Here is a 25,248-nt window from a genome sequence, read left to right as displayed (position 1 = left end):
TCAGTATTAATCATTAATACCCTATGAAACCAGACAGCATCAATTACATTTTTGAGAATGACTTGAGGCATGACAAGATCTAGAAAATAACAGTACTTTCATTCTGTCCTTACTTATTCACTCACAAGTCATCAGTGTACTTTAACACTCAGATCTGTGTATACAGCCACATACGTTAGTTGTCTGAGTCAATAAAGCACAAACGCAAGTTCTATCAAAATGTACACTGTGTGGTGTCTTGGATCTGTGATCTACATGTACGTCATGGCAATCCATGTCTGTCACAACAACATGTGTCTACATTATTGGTTCCCCTGTGCTTGAAATATGAGTCAAAACATTCAAAATTGCCATTATTCCCTGATTTTTCTTTGACACGATTGCCACTGTGGTATAATTATATTATTCCCCAATATTTTTTCTTCATTCAGCTGAAAAAATACTCGTGACATAAGGGTTTAGTCACTACTCGTCTAGCAACTCATAATGACAAAGCCACTTAGGTCACTCATATTTCCACTAAACACAGAAAATATTGGGGGAATAGTATCTAATCATTCCCAGTACTTTCATTCATTTGAGGATGATATATGAGTGTCATAAAGGGCCTTTGAATCGAAAACATGACAAATCTACAATGTAAAAGTAGAACAACAAGGGTATAGAAACCATATTTTTGGTTAAAATGTGTACAACTCAATTGTCTTGTACATGGTATAAATAGCTTAAAATAACTCAATCATTTCATTTGACCATTTGACCCAGATAGTAATATTACAGTGTGTATATGATCAGGTGCACCAGTTTTACTTAGTATTAATGTTTTAAAGGAAAATTTCTAAAGACAAGTGGTACAAAAACAAAATAAAGTACATGAACAACATCAGTATATCAAATCTTATGTACATTATAATTTAAAATATGGAATTGTTATTTTATTGAAATTTCTGTGAAATTAGAAATCTGGACAGTATAATCAATATAGGCCAATATGTAGTTCACTTCTGACTGCAGTTTATCATTAAGAAGTTTTTGATACATACATACATGGAATTAAAACTGAATCCTAATTATCTATAGACATACACTGCATTCAAATAAACAGTTCAAATATATTATGTAAACATGGCAAGGACTGAATATAAAACATATTCATATACACATATTACTAATACCTAGACGAATCATAACATTGTAAGTGATGCTATTTAAGTTAACCTACGTGTAACAGCTGGAGACATTAAAATGGAAACTAAGTGACTGCAGTCTAAATATTACAATATATTGAATACACTTTATGTTTGAAATTGTATGGTCATGTATTTTCTTTTAATTTTTTTTTCATTTTTGTTAGCATTTTATATGTGCATAATTTTACTGGAAAATTATAGAAATTTACAGAAAAATGTACTGATATTAATTATTTCAATCACTTGAAACTTCTTGAAATAGACAGACCATTGGTTTGTAAAACTGGTCAAATATTCAAGTTGTTTTTGTATTCATTTCTATTACAACCTAAAAAGACATACACACACAAATAGCCTCGGAAAGATTGAGACAGACAGTCAGACAGACAAACAGACAGATAGAGACAGACAGACAGACAGACAGACAGACGGACAGATAGACAGACACAGACAGACAGAAAGACATAGAGACTGTACACACATACATAAAGATAGACAGATGGACAGACAGACAGACATACATACATACATACATACATACATACATACAGACAGAGACAGACAGACAGACAGACAGACAGATAGACAGACATGCACAGACAGAAAGACATAGAGACTGTACACACACATACTTAAAGATAGACAGATGGACAAACAGACAGACATACAGACAGACAAACAGACCGACAGACAGACAGACAGACAGACATACAGACAGACAGACAGACAGACATACAGACAGACAGACAGACAGACAGACAGACAGACAGACCAACTTTTTGACTGACTGACTGTAAGATGTCTGGTAAACTGCCATTCATACTGTACTATTCTATTTTCAGACATCCTACATAATGAAATTAAAAAGTTCTTTCCCTTTCAAATTTAGGTGGAACAAAAAACATTTCAGAGTTTTCTGCAATGGTCTGTGCCTTTCGCAACAATTTCTGTTTGTGTTTCAATTGAATGCACGACATTTTATGTCTTCCGGCAAAGGAGAGGAGCCTTCAATTTATTTCCATTCAGAGAGACACTTTGAAACAGCTGCTCTCTCAACTCAGGATATTCATACAATGTTGCTAAATATAGTTTTCATTTTAATGTATTTTCATGTTTACCGATAGGCCGACAAGTTTTTTGACCATCTACATGGTACATAACACCGATGACAGAACAATTCAAATACGACATATGGTCAGAAGATTATATGTAATCCAGGATTTTATCGGCTATTAAACAGGATTTAATGTGAATAGGGATTAGATCTGGTCAGAGGATTAAGTAAATGAACTCATGGATTAAATCTGGCCAGGGGATTATATGTGTGTTCAGAGATTAAATCTAGTCTGGTTAAATCTGGTCAATGGATTAAATTTTCTCTCAGGATTAATCTATGTTCAAATAATTCTGTCCTACCAAGTACCCACTTGAGTAATCCTCTTTCCATGAACTTTAAACTTTGATACATATTAAAAACTGTCACAGTTTACAGACGACAAAATCCATCATTTTAGAAATATGGTGATAAAAATCTATGAATCAATAACCTCTGAATTTATGTAGTCAATTTTCTTGGTTTGTAACATCAGAGCTAATTGGACTAAATGCCAACTTCTAAATCTAGACTGTCTGCCAGTTTCTATGGCTACTCCCTGTCAACATCTGTCAACAATCTGTTACTTAGGTAATCCCCACAGACTCTCTAATTCTTGTCAACCTGTCAATATTAGTAATCAGCCAAGGATTTTTGGAAAACATCAGTTACTAATTGAAGTCTGATAAATTGGCTAATTAATCAGGATTTTGTGATGGTCCATATTGTAAATTAAGTCTCTTCTCTTAGTTTTCTATTTTGCTTTTCAAGATATGTCTCAAAAACAAACACTATAATCTTACATGTACATGATGAAGATAACTAAGTCTAAGTATGCAGTATATTACATACCATTTACTATTCAGTCACTATAATAACTTGTATTGCAGGAATTCCCCCTAAATATTTTCAACCAACCAGGAACGTACCTTTTGTTTACACCAAATTTCACCAAAATAATTGAATTATTTATAATATTAAATGTTACAAGCAGAAAATATGAATCTGCTCGCCAACTTTTACCAAAAATTTTAGGAATTGACACTTTTTGAATGGAAACATGACAGTGATAACACTTACTCCTTTTCACTCTATGAGGCAAAATTGGAGACATTAAAATTCGGTTTGAAAACACACAATAACACTGAATATTTCTGGAGTCTTTAGTACAATATTTCATAATGAATACTTCATAGAAGTAAAAAGGACATGAACAATTTCAAAGTAATCACTTTTTAAGAACACCCTATAAAACAGCCTACAGCAAGTAGACAATGTTGATGAATAGGATACAGTTGAAGCATGCAGGTAGCCACACTGTGACAGTATTTTTGTAAGTGTATGAGAAACTATTTAATATTCATTTACTATCATTTTTCTATTTATTTATTTATTTATTTATTTACTTTTAAGTCAATCTTGCTGATTCTCATTTTCTCAGTGTTCTGCACCACTGGCCAAACCTTCAACATGTTGAAGTTGACAAGTCACGGAAGAAGAGGGAAAGCTAATTGCATGCAAATACTAAAAAACGTGACATGCACAAAAATAGGGCCATTTCAGACTGCAAACAGGAAATTGAGAATACGGCGCCCTCGCTCAAATTAGGGTATCATCACCTCATAGTACCGTTTCTTAAGAGCTTTGTCCCTTGGTATTCTGTAGAAGTGTAAATCAGGGATGTTTTTCGTATTGTTCAGACATCAACGAAAGTAACAGTGCTGTCTGATTAACTGAGTAGCCAATACCATGTATACCCCAAGGTATACACACAGACCTGAAGTAGAGAACAATAATGGCAGATTTTGAAAAGGCTTATTTCATTGCATGCTTCCTCTCACACTTGTTGCAATAGTTTTCATTATGGATTGTCACAAAAAACCCAGACAAGTCCCTTGTGAAAACAAGTCTTGAATTTTCAATAAATCCACTAGGGATTTATTTCTTTTAATGTTCTTATCTGTCAAGAAGACTTGTACAGGTAGCAATTACCTTGTGCACTTTGCTGTGAGTGATCTTGACTCGGTACAATGGGACTACTCATTGATTCATCACTTGCTCTGACCAGCATCCACTTCAAATCTCCATCTACAACATTCCAACTACAGGTGGAATTCTCAAAATCACACTCTTTGCCTGTTGATTAAACAGAGTGAAAACCATCACTGTCAAAGAAGATAAAATCATTAAGTTACTATTTTCGAAAGAAATTGCTTTTGACAATTCTGATCAGTAGTACCTCAAGGAAAAATCCAGTCAGACTTATTTCTACCTTAAGTACACTTGTATTACTAGAACAGAAATTGATACTAGTCTTGACTCCATTTTATACAGTAGTATATAGTGAAATTACCTTGTTGGAATCTAGTTTTTTCAATGCTGATGACATCTGAGTGATTCAGATGAATGCTATGTAGTAAAAAACGTTGCTTCAAAAAACTAGATTCCAATAAGATAACTTCACAATTACCACACTTTTGTATTGTTATTGCTATCAACTTACATATGATTTCGTGTGATAAAATACATACATCAAATAACCTATTCAAATTTGGATATCATGTGCAGATCTTGAAGTCCTACTATACTTAATACGTATTGTGTGCAGTCATTGTTTGGGATTTCCTGCAAAGGTTTGTGGGAAAACATTACAGGAAATGACATCACAATTTCTTTGTCTTCACTTTCACTCTTTTCACTTTACTCAGTGTATGTATCTTTTAATTCTTCAGATTCTTTTTTGTACCATTTTGGAGAAACGTCTCACGTACATGTACACAACAAAATGGACATTGTTCATGTATGACTCATGAGCCAATATCTTGAAATGAAAACCCATGCATGTAACAAAATTCTCTTATCAGACATATCACATCAAAGCAAATTTCTTATGTCCCATAACAAATGTATTATAATCTGTCATTAAATAATGATGACATACATTAAAACCCCAGACATCTGTTTTGTTTTGTTTTCATTTCTGATGAACACATATCATTACAGATACTGTACACTCGATACATATTTGGTAATAAAAATTACAACATTTTTACGCTTAGAAATATGTCCGACGCACACTGAGAAACCTGGATTTCTACAAATGAAAAAAATAGTCTGGGGCAGCAATAATGATCCAATTTACTCGTTGGCCTACAAAGTTTGTTGACAGGATAATGAAATGAAAGGTGCAGACATTGAATCTATACTGTAGGCGTCATTCAAACACTTAATTGTTATAATGTACCAAATATCAATGTACACTTGCTGACCCTGCTGTGACCTCACTACACACACTATAGCTAAACCTTCACTGTAGGTAGCATGTTTGAAATCGTTCACATTTCACTGCAAACACTTTGTGCATTACGTCATAATCTGTAATAAAGTATAACCGTATCACTATTCCTTTCTGGTAATGTTATATCCCCAGGCTAGTAAGGTAATCTGTGAGATGTATTTGTACTGCTCTTGTGAAGTACCATGTTCCTTGCTTGCTTGTCAAATTTAATCCACATCTTGTAAAAAATCTCTCATTGATGCAACCAACTTACTATTTCCATGCTCTGGAATCAGATTTTACAGCTAGCTGTTGTGAATTGAAGAGTGTAGTTCATTTTACCTGGTTTCCTATATTTCTGCTCTCTCGTGCATATTTTTTATTAACATTGATTTTAAAAAGTGACTGTTATACATGAAATGTCATTACACAACTGGTTAACTTCACAAGTTGTAGTCATTTTGATGATGAAGTGTTTGATTTTGGAAATATTAGATTGAAACAGTTTACTAACTAACTAACTACCGGTATGATAAAAAACATATAATTTAGTTTGAGAGTTCTAAAACTGGAAATATGTGATAAAAATAACATATGTTGAGCTGAAGTAAAAAATTAAGAAAAGGTGTTTATAGTTCATTAATACTGTACTACTGTACGTTTTATTTTTAATAATCCCTTATGGATGCAGGTTTTTAAAATAAAACTTATACTATCACCATATTAATGAGCTATAACCAACTATTCCTAATTTGTTACCTTTTTGATTAAAACACTTTGGAAAACTCATAGTCATACATTTTAAATCAAAAAGTAAAAAAAAATCTACACTAAAACTGGAATGTGAATATATTAAGTGGCTTGCGACATAACAACCTAAAAAGAATATATTCAACAATATTTTCTTCCTCAATAACAAGTGATATATGGATTGCCCACATGCAGGTAGACCACTCCTTGTATGCTAATGTCAAACAATAAGAAGGAACCAAATGAAGGGGCCACTGGGAGATTTGAATGTGGGGGGGGGGGGGGGGGAGGAGGAGGAGAAGGGAGGGGACATATACTTACCACAGTTTAGTTCATCCAATGCATATGGACAGTCTGTGATAAAATTACACACTTTAATGTCATCAATACAAGTTCCCTCTACACAGTGAAATTGTCCTGGTGGACACTCACCTGAAATAAGAGAAACAAATTATAAATTAAATTTCTTTATTTTTAATTCTTTTAACACAACTGTGTTCTTTTCTGTGAAATAGCAACCTGAGTGAGTGATTGTTTTGGGAGTTGGGAAAAAATAAAGTTTTCCTTCACAAATTTTTAATGAACAACAACTCGTAAACATTTGAAGATTATGTGGGGGAAAAATGAAAATACGACAAAAAAATCTCCAAAGGGAATAGTGCCAGTCTAATACATGATTTTATAAACTTAGTACTCTACCAAAATGCATGGATACCACTAGTTTCAACCGGAGTCCTCAGGTTTATAGGACTTTACATTATTGAAGAAAACCTGAGGACTTGCAATTAGGTAGAAAGCTAGGACTACCGTATATCCATTCACTTTGGTGTCAGTACAAATTCGGTAAATTAATTATATGTAACCTATTTGATATTTGCATTTATAGTTATAAATGATATTTTGAGTTTGCTATACTTATAATAGAGAGCTACTGATAAACAAAAGACATACAGTGCAGGTATAATAAATCACCATAGTACCGTTATAAAGTATTTGTATCTAGTGATAAATATTCCTAAAAAAGTTACCAGTAAACAGTGTTATACAGTCCGGGTCATACATCAATATCATACTATCATCAGAGATAAATGATATACTAAACAGATACCGGTACTGATATTTTGATACTGGTACTATTAAAGCCATACTATACACTAATTACAGTCTGCTACCAGCATATATTACACACTGCAAACTAATTTTAAAATGACTAGCTGGAGCCTTCAGATATCACCACCACCAGAGTGTGAAGTTACTATTGCCAACAAAAGCAGTCAATGTACAACATTTTCCCAAGCTATTACTTTCAATAATTCTGTAATGATATGCACAGTGCATGTGGAACCACAGTGTCCTGAAACTGTGTCACTGGACTATGGATACCTGTTGGGAGTTGGGGGGGGGGGGGGGGTGTCCTCCTATCATACCTATGTAAAAGCTGTATGAACTGCACATGAATCTGTCCTCAGTTTCTTTATCTGAGGTAGCCAGCAACCTGTTCAGAGACTATAATGGTAGCATTCATTGATTCAACACAAAGTACATTTGTACAATGCAATTTAAGTTATCAAATGAAATTTTGTTACGAATTGTTTTGGGAACAAATTCCAAATCTTTGTTGATGTCTTGTCAGCATCACCAAGGGTGACAAGACATCACAAAAATTTGGGATCACTTAAAAAAACAACTGTTTTACTATTAAAATATAAATTTTCATTTGACACTGGGTCCTATTAACCTATAATCCATGAACAGTCATGCTCGTAACAGTAAGCATGCACAAAGTTAATGTGAGATAATTATTCATCTATTCTTCTGGACTTAAATTGCTGTCATTTTACCTTCTTTAGACCGACTAATTATCAGGTGACAGGTGGCCGGAACACGACTGAATTTAATTCTCATGTGATGTAACATGTAGTCCTAAAGAAGCATCAAGGGTAGTACAAAGCGAATCTGTTACCACTCAAAAAATCAGCAAGTCCAGTCGTAAATATGCATAAATTAATACTGTTTTGATCAGACAAAGTCATGACATACATGTGTTGTTTTTGTAACATTAACAATCAATACAGTGTATGCCACCATTAATCAACACACAGATGTACCATTGTTGTCAAATCGTGAATTAAATATTTATTAAAACAGATGGCATGAAATATTGGCATAGTAAGTAAAGGTGACATCATTGTACAATGGACTATGTAGTATAATTGTTTATTATAGTGACATTAGGTTTACCTGAACAGTTTACATTGACAAAAACAATAAATATAATATTACCTCCCAGCCCAACAAGCGGACGTATAGTAATAATAATAATAATGTTGGGTTCTTATATAGCGCTTTCCCACACCGTGCTCAAAGTGCTTTACAATTAAGTATAAGTCACCTCAGCAGTAATTTACAAAACAATGGGTTATAGTCAAACAGCAAAGACTATAATTAGTGTTGCTTGTATACAAATTACATCAGACTTATTAGTATGTACAGAAATATCACCTCATTGCATTCCTTTTTTCCTTTTTTCCCAGAGAAATAGCTCGACCATTGCATTTCATGTAGCATTAACTTTAATATGTACATTCTACAAATTTCCACCAAAACAGAACTGAATGTTCAACAAATTTGTGTCAATGAAATCTCCAAAGTTGGCAATGAACAGATCCTAATTTGCAAAAGCGTGTCTATAATGTTTTCCCGCCGAAACAATTCCATCAAATTTGTGACAAGCAAATAGCCAAAGCTGGCAAGAAACAGATTAATTTGGAGAGGTTTGTCGTTTATGACCACAAACACACTTTGAATATAGAATTAAGGTGGGTAATGTTCTGAATGATAACAGTCTGTGCATTCAAGATTGCTTTAAAATTTCCTTGCGATGATCTTACAGGAAAGTCTAAGGATTTGATTCCACATGAGATGAATAATGTAATAATGTATCACGTACACTATGATTTATTTTTGTTTATAGGTCTGAAGAAATACAAATTCCTTGATATAGCTCTTGCCTAATCCTCAATGTAATACACTTAGATCTCCAGCAATGTTGAAATTCATTGAAGATTGCAGTATATGAAATCATTGTTGATAGCAAAGGTTGATAAGATGTACAGGTTGATAGGATTTACAGGTATTATCCAACTAGTTACAAATAGCTTGAGGCAGATACAAAGCTTGCATTATTGCTAGGATGGCCATATATATACTTACAGCAAATTTCTCAATACCGTGTAGCTTTTCTGTTTGATACAACCACGCAGAAACCAATGCGAAACTAGACATGCTACATTTTAAGATAGCAAGATTGAATGAGTACAGTTTCTTGCTACATTTTATCCAAGTGAAATGTCGAACTATATACATGCTGACCATACAGATATGAAATGAACACCGCAAAGGACATATACATTTTATGCGCCCTTCATCCCCTTCATCGGGTGTTTGATGCCAAAAGAAAAACATTGCTGCCCGAATGTCTACATGGAGTTGCAATACATTTAAATGGTTTATTTCATTTAGACTAAATGTAGCAAAAAATGTGATGTTGCTATTGAAGTGTGGCATATGCTGTTTTGTAGTATTGTTGGTTTCTGCATGGCTGTATCAAACAGAAAAGCTGCATGGTATTATGAAATTCACTGTAATTCTATAGATTTCAATCTGGCCATTATTGTGTCATAACAAAAATTGAAGTGTCCTAGATTCTTCTAATGCCTAGTGGGAAATTTAAGGGATTAAAATTCTTACATTGGAATTTTTATTAGTTGGTGAGCAAAGCAATCATTAAATCAAATATGGTTTTAACAACTGTCATGTATTATGAACTACCTATATCTGAACTATCATGTAGACAACTTGGGTTGAATAACTTTAGTAAAATTGTCACAAATTGATAATATGCATCAGAACTCTACAAACACATAAATCTGCCGAATTGATGGTGTCTACGCCAATGATTTTTTGATTACAATACAGGTACCCCACCACCCACCCCCACCCACCCCCCACCCTGGGTATGTAATATTATTATACCTTGATAATTTGCATTGGTACACATACATACTATTGATACTTGCACATCGGTGTCAATAACGAAACATGCGACTAATTCCATGTAGTTGAAATTATGTGACACAGCTTCGTTTTTTCAAAACTCTGCTAAATATAAATGAAAATTGTTATCAGAACCCCATGACTTGTGTCAGTGTTGGAACTCAAATTACACTCTCCTGTTTGCGGTGTTTTCAGCTACACTTTTACTTTTACGTTCTGAATGGAAAGTATGGCCACATAAAAGTTGCAAAACACCTGAAAATGCCCCATTGGTATGAGTGGATTATGGGGTTCTGTTATATTTATAATTCTGACCATAATCTGTTATAACTTGATGCTGTAAGATTATAATAACTGATCTCTGGTTGTTATAACCGGTGAATTACATGTACATGGCAACTAGGCTATAGTCTGGGCAGGAGGTGACACTATTAATAGTTTGAAGTCCTTGGTACATATATAGCAATCACAATTAGCAAATCTTGACCTAGTCTCAGTTCATTCTGAGAGGATTCACAGCGGGATCATCAACACTGTGGTATGTATAGATGACGTGTTATGAATACATACACTCACACTCACAGTTTAGTCAAATGGCTCTACAAAATGAATAAACATACGCAGCACATGAACATATGTTATTGTTCAAGGACAGTCGATGACTTGGTTGCTAAAAGAGGCATTTTATGTACAGCTGATGAATCAAAACAGGCAAACAACAAGTTTATGTTCATGTTTGTTGCAGGAAGTAAGATTTAATGGAGGAGATTTCTTTTGTTAATGTTCAGTCTAAATCCTAACTTATGTTTGTATATTTCTACATATCATCTCTATGTCTGTATATGTGTCATGGTTACTTTTATTAAATTGTAGTTGTCTTTTAATTTTGTTTTTCAGCCTTTTAGCAGGGGGAAGTGTCACTCGAAGTTTAATTTCCTCTATTGATCAAAATGATTCTAAATTCTATGTGTTTGTATTCATTGCATGTGGTTCTCCATTGTTGTATTGTTTACGCATAATGTAGAAATAGAATGGCTGCTTTTCATCATCTTTGATTGTTCATTGTTGTATTGTAGTGTAACCTTTAAATCACACCATATTCAGACCCTACCCATACCCCTATCCTTTTACAGGATCATAGCTTCCGGTCAGGGTATTGTCTTCATCACATGCAGACAAGTAGATATATTCAGTTAATTCAATGTACATGTATTTACGGTGCTTACAATACTGTAAACTTACTAATAGATATTTTCACTTAGAAAATTTTGCAATTTTACAGTCTTCAGTTAGTTCTCAAAGACTTATTTTAACTAAATCGTCATTTCAAGACTTGTATATTGTGATGTATAAGATGCATTTTAGTCACTACTTATTTTTTTTGTGTTATAATTTTCCAGCGAAATTAGCAAAAATAAGTCTTCAACAAAAATGTCCAGGTTGACAATATATTAAATTGTCAAAAAGATATAATCATTTGCTGAGTTTTCTGAAAACTCCATTTTTCAAAATAAGTCATGTTGATTTGATATTTGTCTGACATTGGAAATGTTGAGAAGTATACATACATACATACGTATATACATACATACATACATACATACATACATACATACATACATACATACATACCAAACACAATATTTTTAATCATATGCACAGAGAGGGATTGCTACAGCTCTCTGCAAGGCATATTACTTACATTGGATGGCTAAAAATTGTCAACTATTACTAGAAATATGTTAATCTTCATAATACATATTAAAGGAATGGTGATGTAAAATGAAGTATTTATTTAATTAATATTTTGTAATATTATGCTAATGTTAACTTATCATGGAACTGATACAGGTAAATAAAGGCTTTCCAGTTCACCGCAGTCATTCAACTCACATTTACTATATATAGTACTTTTGGCGCCTGTTGTGTACCTAAAAATCTATAAAAAGAAGTACAATTAATCAATTTCTTCAACTTATAATTAAAAGGCTTATCCTAACAGTGTTTACTTTCTCTCTGTGTAATGAACCATAAAACCACATCCCACCAATTACACATTTATCTATCATCTACAAATTACTTAATCAAACAGAAAATGGAATTTTGTGCACTGAAAAATCAATGAATGGGGACCAGTTAAATTAGTAAAATTTATCAGGAATTTATCAGGCAAGTGACTACACTATTCTAGATAAAGACACTCAGTAATTTAGACACATTTAATTGCATTTGACAGTGTAAGTCAGTAAGTTCTCCAGTCATTTCAATATACATACATGTATTTGTATGGATAATTTGACTACTTTTAAATTCATGTCTGCCATTACATTTTATAACAGTAGCTATTCTCCCCTTGTGTTTTTTCTTTTAACTTCTCTTATATCTGCAAAACTACACCAATTTCCATTGTAAACTTTTACCTTTATCTGTGGTAATAAAGTTATTATTATTGTCATGATTAATATCATATTATTTTTCACTATTTTTCTTCATTCAGCCCTTACACAATTTCTCTGTTTGGGTCCACCTAAGAAAATGCATGACCTAAGGGACCTTGTCACTATGAGTCAAAGATGAGTAGATTTGACAAACTCCCTATGGCATGAGTATTTTTCTGGCTGAATAAAGACAACATCTTTAACAACTACTGTGAGTGTAATTGTGAAGGCAGTGCTAATAAAAACTGTCAGTTTTGGACAATTTAGTCTCACCTCCCATTTCAAGCTCTGCAGAACATGCCACAATGACCAGAATATAAATCCTGTATTTTCTGTTCAAACGCATACAACTTGGCTTGTGCATGGTATGAAAAGAAAGGACCTTATTTTCCCATGGATTTACTTTTATTTATTTATTTATTTAATTATTCATATATTTATTTATGATTATCATATCACTAGTTGACTATTTTAAATTTGCAGTCTTTAATTTTAAAGATTCAAACAGACTCAAAGATCCAAAGGTATATTACTACATTACTAGGCATATTTTCAATTTTAGAATTCATTGATTTTCTTTTAACTTTTTACTCCTTAAACTGTAGCCATATGCTGCTTATCAATTAATGAGATAAATTGTGGTAAATTTGGCCACAACAAAAGAACAGTTTCTGGTCAGAGTGCTTATTGCTTAAATACCCAGCATTGGTCTTTTGTGTGTGTGTGTGTGTGTGTGTGTGTGTGTGTGTGTGTGTGTGTGTGTGTGTGTGTGTGTGTGTGTGTGTGTGTGTGTGTGTGTGTTTGTCCATTCCAGATCCATGATCCATGGGGAAACAAAAAAAATAACTCTCCCTACTTCACTGAAGACAACTGCAGAGCCAATCATGAATGAGCAAATGACATCTGCCCCACATACACACTTGCTCTAAAGTAGTAAATAAAAAGAACAGTAACTGCAATAAATAGTAGATTTAGTGACAAGTTTGTTTAGAATGAAAAAAAAATTAATTTGAAAAAAATCATGTTGTCTCACCATTTTAGACAACTGTCCTGACCAGAAACAATTCTCTCTCTTTTTTTTTGGCCTGTAGCCTGGATGGATATATTATTTATTATTGGAACCTAGCTTTCACAAATACTATACCTGATGTGATGAAGTTCTAAATTTTATTTTGCAACTTATGGTCAATGTTTTTGTTAAGGACAGTAACCTGGGCAAATCTACCAAATATTTTCAGGTTATTGACTAGCTGTCGTTTGATCCCCGACAAAATTATGATACAAGATATAGCAATTTATGTTCAGTTTTATTAGATTTCCCCACAGTCAATGACATTCTAACTAAGGCTTGAAATATTGCAACAATGTACTTGTAACCTAACTATTATAGAGGATGACAAAGGTACATGTACATCATGATACAGACTGAAACACTTGCTGAAAGTAGCGCAAACAGCTCCCCAGACTCTGAGTAACATGATTGCACATGCATGGCTCTCAGCATTCCTTTCCTCTACCAGCAATTGTAATATTGAGTTCTTGTGTTAATGTTTCACAATCAACTTTAATATCTAACTTTTTTATTTCAAACAAGAAAGTGGTTGGATACTTTGCACTAAGTAAGGTTAGTCTCAGTTACTAAACAAAATAACATGAATGTTCATGCCATGATTTGTTTCAATCCTGATCATATCCTGGTGACTAATAGCCTTCCATTGTGAAAGACTTTTGAAATTTTGTTTCAACAGGAAACAGAATTTCAAAAGGTACACTGCCTACGGAGTGGTTTTACCTGAGGGCTATCTCCATATAATAGGTTACAATGACATTTAAAGTTTGGTGTATCCATTTATCTTCATATATATCACTCAGACTGTCAGACTACCTCCTACTGGTAGAATTAGCCATAATGGACCTGACTTTTACAATATATTGTAATAGGAAACTGTTGACCCATACAGATTATATAACTTGACAAGATGAAAAAGTTATACTGCTTGTGAAATATGGAAATATGGAAGACATCCCTTAGTATATTACACAATGTACTTTAGTTGAACCAAAAGGACGAGGTTTCATCTTCATCTCTCTCTCTCTCTCTCTCTTTCCATATTCTTCTACTATAATTCAGATTAGCTTGCAAGAGTTGATCCTAGTCTACATTTGCTAGTATTGATTTGATTTTTACCACTCTACAATGACAAAAAGTGGATTTACTTGTGTATGGGGGAAGGGGGGGGGGAGGGCCATAGGGATTGCAATGGTCAAACTTTATCAATTCAAACAATGTAAGTGAAGTCAACATTATACATTACAAGCATTTCAACACTTGACTAAACAATGCTGTTACATTGTTACAATCATTTCACAAACATGTGTCTTTAATAGGTGATGATTGAAACTTGAAAGACACTGGAGACAATCACATCATTGTAAATCACAGCCTGTACAACACCATCAAGAACATTTTGCAGCAGAAGAAAAAACAGCTCTGGTTTGCAAGAATGCAATTCACCTAAAATATATTTTACTTATATGGTGCTTTAATTGCTGCCTATATCTGTGCACAACCTGGTGATTCTCTATAAGCTTTATAGCATTTATAGCATTTATAAAAAAAAAACCCCAAAAACCAGTGCTTGTAATTTGTACATATGGTTCAAAAAACAAAAATTATTAATAACATTTTTTCTGAATGTTATCAGTCTTTTGTTGAACCAAATAATGGGCTACATCTATATCATCTTTGGAACTAATTTGTCAGTTTGATATTACATGATAAGCAGACAACAAAGCAGTGAAATGACATTCAACATCCCACACTGCAGATCTCAACAGGAAATTAAATTCTTCCATCAAACATACAATATTAAAGTGGCCATATGGAGGAGGACTGGGTATTTATTTTTGGATTTTCAATTTATAAAACAATATTATCATGGCTTCCTACTTGGAAATCAATGTGAAACAACATTGACCAAGTCTGTGTTTGTATCATGATAAATAGCAAAAAAGCTAAAAAAAAAAAATGTGTTAAAAGTTTGTCCTTGTACATACAATGTTGTTTTTGTTGAAGAAGGTGATAATGAGCTATCCCACCTTTTTTTAAAAGGTGGTAACAAGCAAACCTCACTTTCATGAGGTTACAGAACCCAAGGATTTCATGAAAAATCACACTTTTACAACACTGTTTACTGCAGATGACGTCTGAGCAAAGACAAGATAATGAAAAGTTGATGATTCTCAGTGTACTGTCGATGTCGTAATTGACACACAACGTTTGATGAACGTGGAAAACTCAATAAACACCTACTTAAGTAAAAAGTAGTCTCACATCAAATCATGCAGACGGAAGTACTAGAGACAGACATGTAGTAAAATACTATGTTCATGGTCAAAAATGAGACAAGCTGACAATTAAGGTATTAACGTTTTGACTCGTTTTATATTAATATTGGACGCTGAAAGAAATAAATGATATTGACAAAGTAATATAAATTCTGTCATCCATTGCCATACTCATGTGATTTCACAAATTAAAGTCTGTGATGAACCTGAGTATAAATAAAGGGTTTAAAGTTAGAATCACATAATTGTCAGCTTTTAAAAAAAATGAAGTTGAACTGTAAGCACTCGTAACTTACAAAATACGTCTCTTTTTTAAATTAATTTCCTTCTTGACTCTGCTTGTCATAGTCTAGAAACTATATGCATCCAGGACTCATTTTCTCTCGGCATTTCTACGATTTTGCTCTCCACTGTTGGAAGCTCATTCTGCATGCTTCTCAAATCGCCAATTATATTGGGATTCTGAGATTTCTTATCTTGTGAAATCTATGAATTAAAGATTATGGTTTTTATGTCACTCTGTGTTATTTTGCTTGACTTCTAGAGCCCGTAAAATGTATTCAGTTTTCTTTTCCCTCTCTCTACACTGTTATAGACTATCTATTACTACATTTATTCGTAAGCCTGGGTTTTAATCTGGTTTCAGGAACAACTTCCATAAATCCACAATCTCATCAAGTGAAAGTGAGAAATTGTGCTTATTACGACCCACCTAGGGTGTCAATTTGTAGAGAAAATGATACATAAATTGTGGAAACTAATGGCAATCGAATTTAACAAATCGCATAGGTCTCATGGTTGTGTCACGATTTTCCTATCACAGTATCACTCCTACAATCACACTAAGCATGTCTTCAATTCATTGATTTACAAAGTGTCAATGAACAGTTTACTGAAAACTTTCTAAAGTATAGTGGAGAGTCTAGTATCACTTGAAAAATAGCCATTTCCTGCTGTATAGTCTGATTTATAGGAGTACATCAGCTTTTCATCTCCATGGTTTCACTTCCTTGTCATAAACAGGTACATAGAAAGGAAATAGGGAGTCTGATAGAAGTTGGTGTGAACAACACCTAATGAACTAAAACATCACTTCTTTCCATCATCATTATCCCTAAATGCTGTAACCATGGAAAATAATTTCACTAAAGACTCACTTCTCTTTTCTTAAATTTGCTGTAAAATGTTATTTCTCATCCATTCAATACAAATTACTTCAGAAAGTGACACCATGAACAATAGTAAATTTCCATTATTATATGTCGATATCATTTTATATTTTACAAAGTTCTGTGGTTTGACCACAATAATGTAGACACAACACAGTTTTATGGTGTCTACAAGTCTGTTATCTCAGTTTTACATACAATGTATCAAATCTTGTTGCAATGATCACATAATAGCCTCATCAACTTTCTGAACAATAGCAATCACTAACCTATTAAAGGTATCAATCAAAACACTGCCTGCATGATGATGTACAGTGTGTGAATTTTGTGTACACCAAGAATGATCTGTTACCATCAATACATGTATACATTTTGGACTGTTATACATTTTGAATGAGTCTAGTAGGGTTTGTATAATCTATCAGTAATGACTGACTGACTGAATGGATGGATGGATGGTTGAATGGATGGTATTAAAACAAACCACAAAGATTCAAAACGAGCTTTCGCTCAAGATTTAGATATAGATCTTAGAAGATAGCCTCCAAAATCAATGACAGAAACTAAAGCCACTACACTACACTATGCTACCATACGCTACACTACGTACTACACTATTACTGTAACACTACACTACACCACACTACACTACTGGCCTAATGTCAAGTATATTGTACTACAAACTAGAATAACTGACTGCCACTTTCTGTGATAAGTATATAGTTCAGAACTACTACAGTAATAGAATATGATTCCAGAACAATGAAATAACATTTTTTGATAAATTGTCAGTTTTTTTTCCACCTATAGTAACGCCAAGGGAGTGATTCTGGTATAACTTTTAATTGGTTATATCACAGGAAATCAACTTCTTTTGAGAATAATCACCCACATAGTATCTCAACATAAGGAGTTCTGTATGATGAGGAACCTCCCTATTACCTACACAGATTTTGGGGTTAACAAAAGCTAGGGAGGGTGTGTCAGTGTTTACCCTTACAGAAAGTGTTAGTTTGAAACACTTATGTTCCTTTGTGTTCAGTACAGTTAAATACGTGACATACTGTTTCATAAAAACTCAGAATCCTGAAATCAGGTCACTCTGGTGTGTAACGGAAAACTTCTATTTCTGTGTAAAATTTGACCAATTTTGGTAAATTGTGGCCTTAACTTTCTTTCTTCCTTTTGCTACTAAATTGTTAAGTGTTGACAAAGCTCTTGCACTTCCAGCCATTGTTTAGCTTTCAAACAAAATGACATGTTATGGCAAATCTTGAACATATTCATACCAGAGAATGTCATACATTCTTTTATCCAACTTACATCAAACAAGACCAACTGTCTCTGACCAAACATGTAAAAACTTAATTGCCAACTCACGTCACAACTTTAAAATCACATCAAAAACATGAGAAAGCCTATGATAAATGTCAAATATGTATGCAGGATGATTGTTCTTGCATGTGTTGAACTTGGAGTATTTACTGCTTTTACCTTCACTTCCATGTATATACCAGTCATTAGTAAATAAAACCTGGAGGCCATATTGACAATTTTGTGTTTGTAAATAATCAAGTTTGAATGGATGAAGAGATGTCTTCAAGTCTAAATGAAATGGGGTCACTTCAAAGGGTTAGACGAAAACAGGAATTTTGTCTGGTATGTTTGACAGGAGTTAAGACAATCAACATTACATGAATGCTACATGTACACCTTTATATGGCTGTAGTATATTATACAGTTGATAGATCTTACATACTGTACATAAACTATAAAATAGTTACTCGTCAGCTATGCCATGACAGGGATTAAATATTTGTTGTACTGATCATTCCCATGGCTATAAATAAACCTTATTCAACCAACTCTAATTTTTTCTTCTCAGACTCATGAGATAGAAAAATTTAGTGAATTCAGCACTTTCAGTGAGTTTATGAAAGTAGTCCTTGTAGTAATCTTACTGCACAACTAACATGCAGATTTTAGAAGCCACTGGTGACTGTCTTAGCATATTGGCTATAAACATTACTACACTAATATATTGTAAACATTAAAGGACTTGCTAATGGGACATGATATTTTTTTGAAAGACAACCATTTTGTTTGGCCTATTTCAAATGACTGATTATCAGAATTTTCCGTTTTAAAAACAGATAATATCTTTTCACATTTTATTTACAGCCTCAGATGTGGTGCAATTTTTTGAGATGACAAAAATTCTAACAATTTTTTAGCAAAACCTCCGTTGAAAACAAGGAAACTTGGTAAGATTTCCATACTTGCAAACATTCTCACACTCAAAACATGGGTGATATAAATTATCCTACCACCATACGTGAGAAAAACATATCCTAAGTGAATCTCTCAGGTAGAAGAATTAACGAGCTAAAAATTCACAGTTCACTTCGGCCTCATTTGGTGTTGGGCAAGCACAATATTATTATTGATGTTACAATTGTGTTTTCAAATAAAATGATAATTCTTTTTTAATGCCTTCGAAATTTTGCCATAAATCAATAACTCATGTAAATAGTTATGATCTATTTAAATAAAATATTTATTGATATAATGGATTTATTGATAGTCCTATAATTAGTTTGATTGATGAAGTTTTTGATAGTATTTGATTAATTTTGAGAGCAATTTCCTGTATGCTAAGGGGTATTTCATTATCTTCTAAGAACATTACAATAGGATTTCTTGAAATCTCTCAATGTCTAGACTTCATACAGGATTAGATTTCCTTGAGGCTCAGGTTTTACTATTCACTAATTTATTTTCCAATTTACTTTGAGAAACTAGAAAAGCAGAACAAATCTATACCTTAGTTGTGAAGGCCTTAGAACAGAATCTATTTTATTTGGAACTCCTTGTCATTTGATATTTCACTTGTCATTCAAAACAAGCATTTGAAGAATTTTAATACTCAGATTGCAAACCATTAATTACCATGAAATACTTGTGAACAAGTTTGATCATGAAAATCCCTGTACCTGGGTGTCAGTCTGTCATTGTACAAAATCCCTGTACATGGGTGTCAGTTTGTCATTGTACAAAATCCCTGTACCTGGGTATCTATCAGTCTGTCTTTGTACAAAGTGTTGTTTAATTAAGTTTCGAGTATCTTTAATTTGTTTTCATTGATTTTGTATTGTATCTGTAGTTCTTGCCAGTTGTCTTGTATTTCTTTTGTATATTTGTTTTGGGGGTTCACCTTTATAGATGTGTGCAGGTGATTCAGAAGTAGACAAACACAGTATGTAGACTGTACTGCTATAGTCTGAAAAGACATATGTCTCTCTCTGGAATGTCATTTTTTTAAAAAGTGACCAAATGTACTTTGGCAAGAAAACTGCAGGGAAATAGAAGTAGAATGTCATAAATTTACCTCTTTGCACGTAACAAATGTTTAGGGTCAGTGATTTAAACTAGGGTCAGTCAGGTTATCGGAAACACAATTTTTGTTTTGTTTTGCCTGCAGCCTAAAAAAAAGGTTTGGTTCCGGTTACCCCACCTAGTTTTCACTGCTGAACCTAAACTTTATTTTCTGTATTCAAGAAAAAAATAACTACCTAAACTAGATACTCACATATGAAAAAAATATATATATCAAAAAATAAAATAAAAAAATCTACATACCCCACCTATTCTAAAATTGAACGTAATTGGAACCACACAATTTTATTTTTGATACAATGATAGGACTAATAGTAATACAATATAGTTCACAAGTCAATTATTGTATTATAGAGGTCATCTGTAACTATGGAAACTGACACACTGATGAAGCTCTTTCATCAAGACAGATGAAAAGCTCAATACTGCATTATAACCTTAAAGTCATACTCTATCACATATCGGCTAAATATGATAAATTCTTCACCTCTCTGAAAATCGAAATACATCGGTTCCCTACTTTCCTGTTCAACATCTCTGGCTGTGATATATATATTCATAATACCATAACCAGGAATCCAATTATTACTCTATTACAAATCATAAAAAGATAATTGACTATGACAAGTGAGTGTGTCAGTAATCTGATAATGACTTTTTAATTCCTTTAGTTTCATACGATCATATTATATGAAGTGTCTGTCTGCAGAAGCGAGAAACTCTGAGTTATGGCCTCCTAATTTGTGAATGTGATATTAAGTATATATAGGGTACAATATTAACAGTAGTTAACTACCATAGATACTAAACATTGCATATTGACTACCACAACTGCCATGTTTATGAGGGAGTATTCTACTTGACCACTATATGGAAATCAATATAAATTATAGTGGAAACAATTCACTTGGCTAAATCTATAACTCTGACTACGGTACCAAGTGGAGAAGTTAAATTTACAGATTAACTTGATTAAACTGTAGTTTTGATTCCAAACACTTACAATTATTATTTCCCTTTTTTAATTCATTTATTTATTTATTTATTTATTTTTTATTTATTTATTTATTTATTTTTTTTTGGGGGGGGGAGACCAAATTTTCATATTTTCTAGGGATAAACTTAAACTTGATTATTTTGTAGTTTTAATTCAAAAAAATTTACATTTTTTTTTTTTTTTGGGGGGGGGGGCATAAATTTCACATTTTCGTCTTTTTTTTATCTGTTGGGTTTGCAGTGAAAACAATTACATAAAGCATCCATCTGCCAGTTTAGTACAAATCAGAGCAGAAATACACAGTTCACTGTGGCTACTTGTGAGCGACCATGACATTAAATTGACCATCCTATATGTAAACTGTCCTACATACAAAGTCAGAGTTCAATGTCAGGGATGTTTTGACATGTAATACACACCTGTGGTAAACCATACATTGCACCGCTGACTTCTTGAGTTCAATTGAATCATCAAAAAAAGGTGACCTAATTTGAACATTGCCTCTGTGGTTTCCGGGATTTTAAAGTCATGGAAAAAATCCCACAGTTCGTTAAGGAATGGTTTAATTAACTTTTTACTCACCAGTTTTGTCGACGAAATCTCTAATTAATATTTTCAATTTTGGATGTTTCCCAAGATAACCATGATCGATGGAACCAAACTTGACAACACCAGTTCTATCGTCATTGTCCCCTTCAGTCCACAATAAAACGCCGTGGTTATCCGCAGGTCTGTCCAACCATTCCTTGAACACGTCAGTTAATGTAATTTGTACCGTAGGTTCTGCTGAATTTTCACAGCTTCTGAAATCAATGGCAACTGGAACACTAGCGAGTGCTGGTGTTGCATCTTCCCCCGTCATTGCGAGATACGGTGAGCTCCAAAGTTCATCACCGGACTTCCAAACACTTGTAACATTCGTTACGTTCCATGGAACAAGTATTTTAGCAATGTTGACAGTGTTATTAAATACATGGTCTTCTCTATTTTGACTATTGGAAGTAATGACGTTTACGCAATACAGATTCAATATCACACTTTCTACGACACTTCTATTCGATTCTACTCTACTCCACGAAGTTTCCTCTATGAATTGGTTTACGTTGAATTTCATAAGTATCCGACTCTTGGGATAGCCGCTTAGTTTACCCAATTCTATATAATCAAGTCGTTGAAGGTTTTCTCCAAGTCCGCGTATAAATGTGTCATATTGTGGCGATAGATTGTGAACTCTTTCATATGTTTGACATTCAACGTTACACTTCGATGACCACAACACCACCAACGTCAAAGTTATGACTTCGAAATACACCATATTTGTGAGCACTGTGGTGTACTAGTCCGACACAGAATAGGTGCTTTCATTCAAATGTCTGTTTGACAAGAGTACGGTGTTACCGTGTCTGGCACATTAATGAAGCAGACTGACGTCGTGTTAATACTTGCCTTAGGAACTTCCATAGAAAAGACGATTATCAAGAAGTTTGCCGTACAGCTAAAGCTACGCGATCGTGTTGGTTTGTCACTGCGAACGTAAATTTACACATGTGCGATCTTACGTCTATATCGCCCACACACTTACTTCAGCTTCATACGTAAGCACCTCGAAGCATTACAAGTGCAAGTTATTCTAGTTCTCGTCGTCATCGGTAACAATACATGTGTTGATGCCACACCTACGGTTCTTTGGTCGTATTCCAATTGCTTTTCGTCCGTGTCCTTTCGACCCCGTACGTTATTTGTTTTCATTCACAGTCGGCAAGCTGAAAGTTTCCTGTGTGGTCATGTGACTTTCCTTTGACGCAAAGGTCTTCCGAGGTCGCCCTTCTTTAAATTTCATAATATGATATACCTGATTGCTGATGCCTATGGGGTAGAAATCCTCAAGTCTCCGAATTTTATTTTTTCATTCTTTATTTCAATGAAACAATGTTTGCTTGGTTGTTTCTTGTAAAAACAAAACGCACAACTAAACTGCTCTTTTTGTTTGAATACCTGTGCGATATATGTGGGAGGGATTGCGAAAGTAGGTGAACGCGGTGAATAAAGGTAGGGTTTGTAAAGCACATAAATAGTTTCAGCATTGTAATTTCGCTTGTAAAATTCCACTTTATGGAGACCAATTTTAATACCTAGACATCATAAAATAAGCTTATACCACAAAGTATTTTAAAGCTGAACGATTATCACCTGCAGATGTGAGGCGCCGATCGTTTTTGCATGTTGCCTTTTCGCTGCACGTTCATTCCTTACAGCCCAGAGACTAGTTTGGTGTTATACTATCTCATTAAGAAGCTCTAGATGTCCCCACCAAACTCCTTAGGAGTCCTTGAGATATATAGTAACGCCAAAACAAGTCTCTGGGCTATTACTTTTCCGCTGCTTGACGGCCAAAACTTAAAATTTATTTTCACTGAATATACATCGCTGTACTATTGCACTGTCAAAATAATTGGTGAAATCCCAGAATATAGGCACTGGGAAATGATGGATCGGTACGGTGTGTGGATATGGGTATTTTGTAGAAACAGGAAGACACTGAACATGATTGTGCAAGGAAATTGATTTTTTTTTTTTTTTTTTTTTTTTTTTTAAAGTTACGAGGAGGGTTGCTCGAAAATTTAACTACCATGAAAAATGGTGCAAAGAACATGAAAAAGCAAATAATGTATTGTATTTATTCCTGCATGGATATACCTTAACTTGGTGTTGTTGATATCCGATGAAAGTTAGAAATGAAATAGATTTTGTAGATTCCTCATACTGTACAATCCGTAAAAGGGTACTACAATCGTCAAATTGTTGTGATCATGGGTTGTAGAAACTTGTATGGCTGGTTTACGGAGCTAAATGACTGACTCCAACATTCTTGTAAGGTTAAGCCAGATCAGAGCACATATTTCTGCTGAAGCAACGAAATATGCTGGTACGTTGCCGTAAAAGAGACATGTGGTTTACGACATTGGACTCCAATAAATCTTGTCTTGTATTCATAACCTGTACATCAAAACTTGAACAGGTTTTAACAGTCGACGATTCAATCTCACATTCTTGCATCAGTGTTATCCTATCAGTGGACCATTCTCTTGTTCTGGATCCACTTTCTATAGCTATGCCAGACAACTAGTTTTTCACACATACATTCAAATCCTACACTGGGCCTTTTATAAAGCCATTATCAGGTACAATCACCTTGACCCATATAATCTTGATTACCTTAAAGTGGCCATACGGATGAGGATTGGGTATTTATTTTCAATTTTTAATTTACAAAACAATTTTATCAAGGCTTCCTACTTGAAAAATCAATGTGAAACAACATATGCCAAGTCTTTGTTTGTAACTCAATACTTTGCAAAAAGCTAAATCATATGTAAAATCTTTGTTATTATACGTACAATAACAAAGATTTTACACAATTATCAAGCATTTGCAATTTATTGAGCTACAAACAAGGACTTGGCATATGCTGTGTCACATTGATTTTTCAAGTAGGAAGCCATGATAAAATTGTTTTGTGAATTAACAATCCAA

The 25,248-nt window shown here is 33.7% G+C and overlaps 1 protein-coding gene across 1 annotated transcript in view; it reads right to left on the bottom strand.

Annotated features, from left to right (window-relative positions):
* LOC144447467 (tyrosine-protein kinase receptor-like) overlaps window positions 1-23,383 on the bottom strand; it is a 52,887-nt gene extending 29,504 nt beyond the window's left edge. The window contains exons 1-3 of the mRNA XM_078137500.1: window positions 22,297-23,383; window positions 6,632-6,742; window positions 4,276-4,419 (exon numbers count right to left, since the gene is read on the bottom strand). Coding sequence (XP_077993626.1) covers window positions 4,276-4,419; window positions 6,632-6,742; window positions 22,297-23,029 — 988 coding nt within the window. The 5' untranslated portion in view covers window positions 23,030-23,383. The remainder of the gene's footprint in view (window positions 1-4,275; window positions 4,420-6,631; window positions 6,743-22,296) is intronic.
* Between the last annotated feature and the right edge of the window lie 1,865 nt (window positions 23,384-25,248).

This window comes from Glandiceps talaboti, chromosome 16 (assembly GCF_964340395.1).
Source record: "Glandiceps talaboti chromosome 16, keGlaTala1.1, whole genome shotgun sequence".
Taxonomy (NCBI): Eukaryota; Metazoa; Hemichordata; class Enteropneusta; family Spengelidae; genus Glandiceps; species Glandiceps talaboti.
This window is presented reverse-complemented; position numbering and strand designations above follow the sequence as displayed.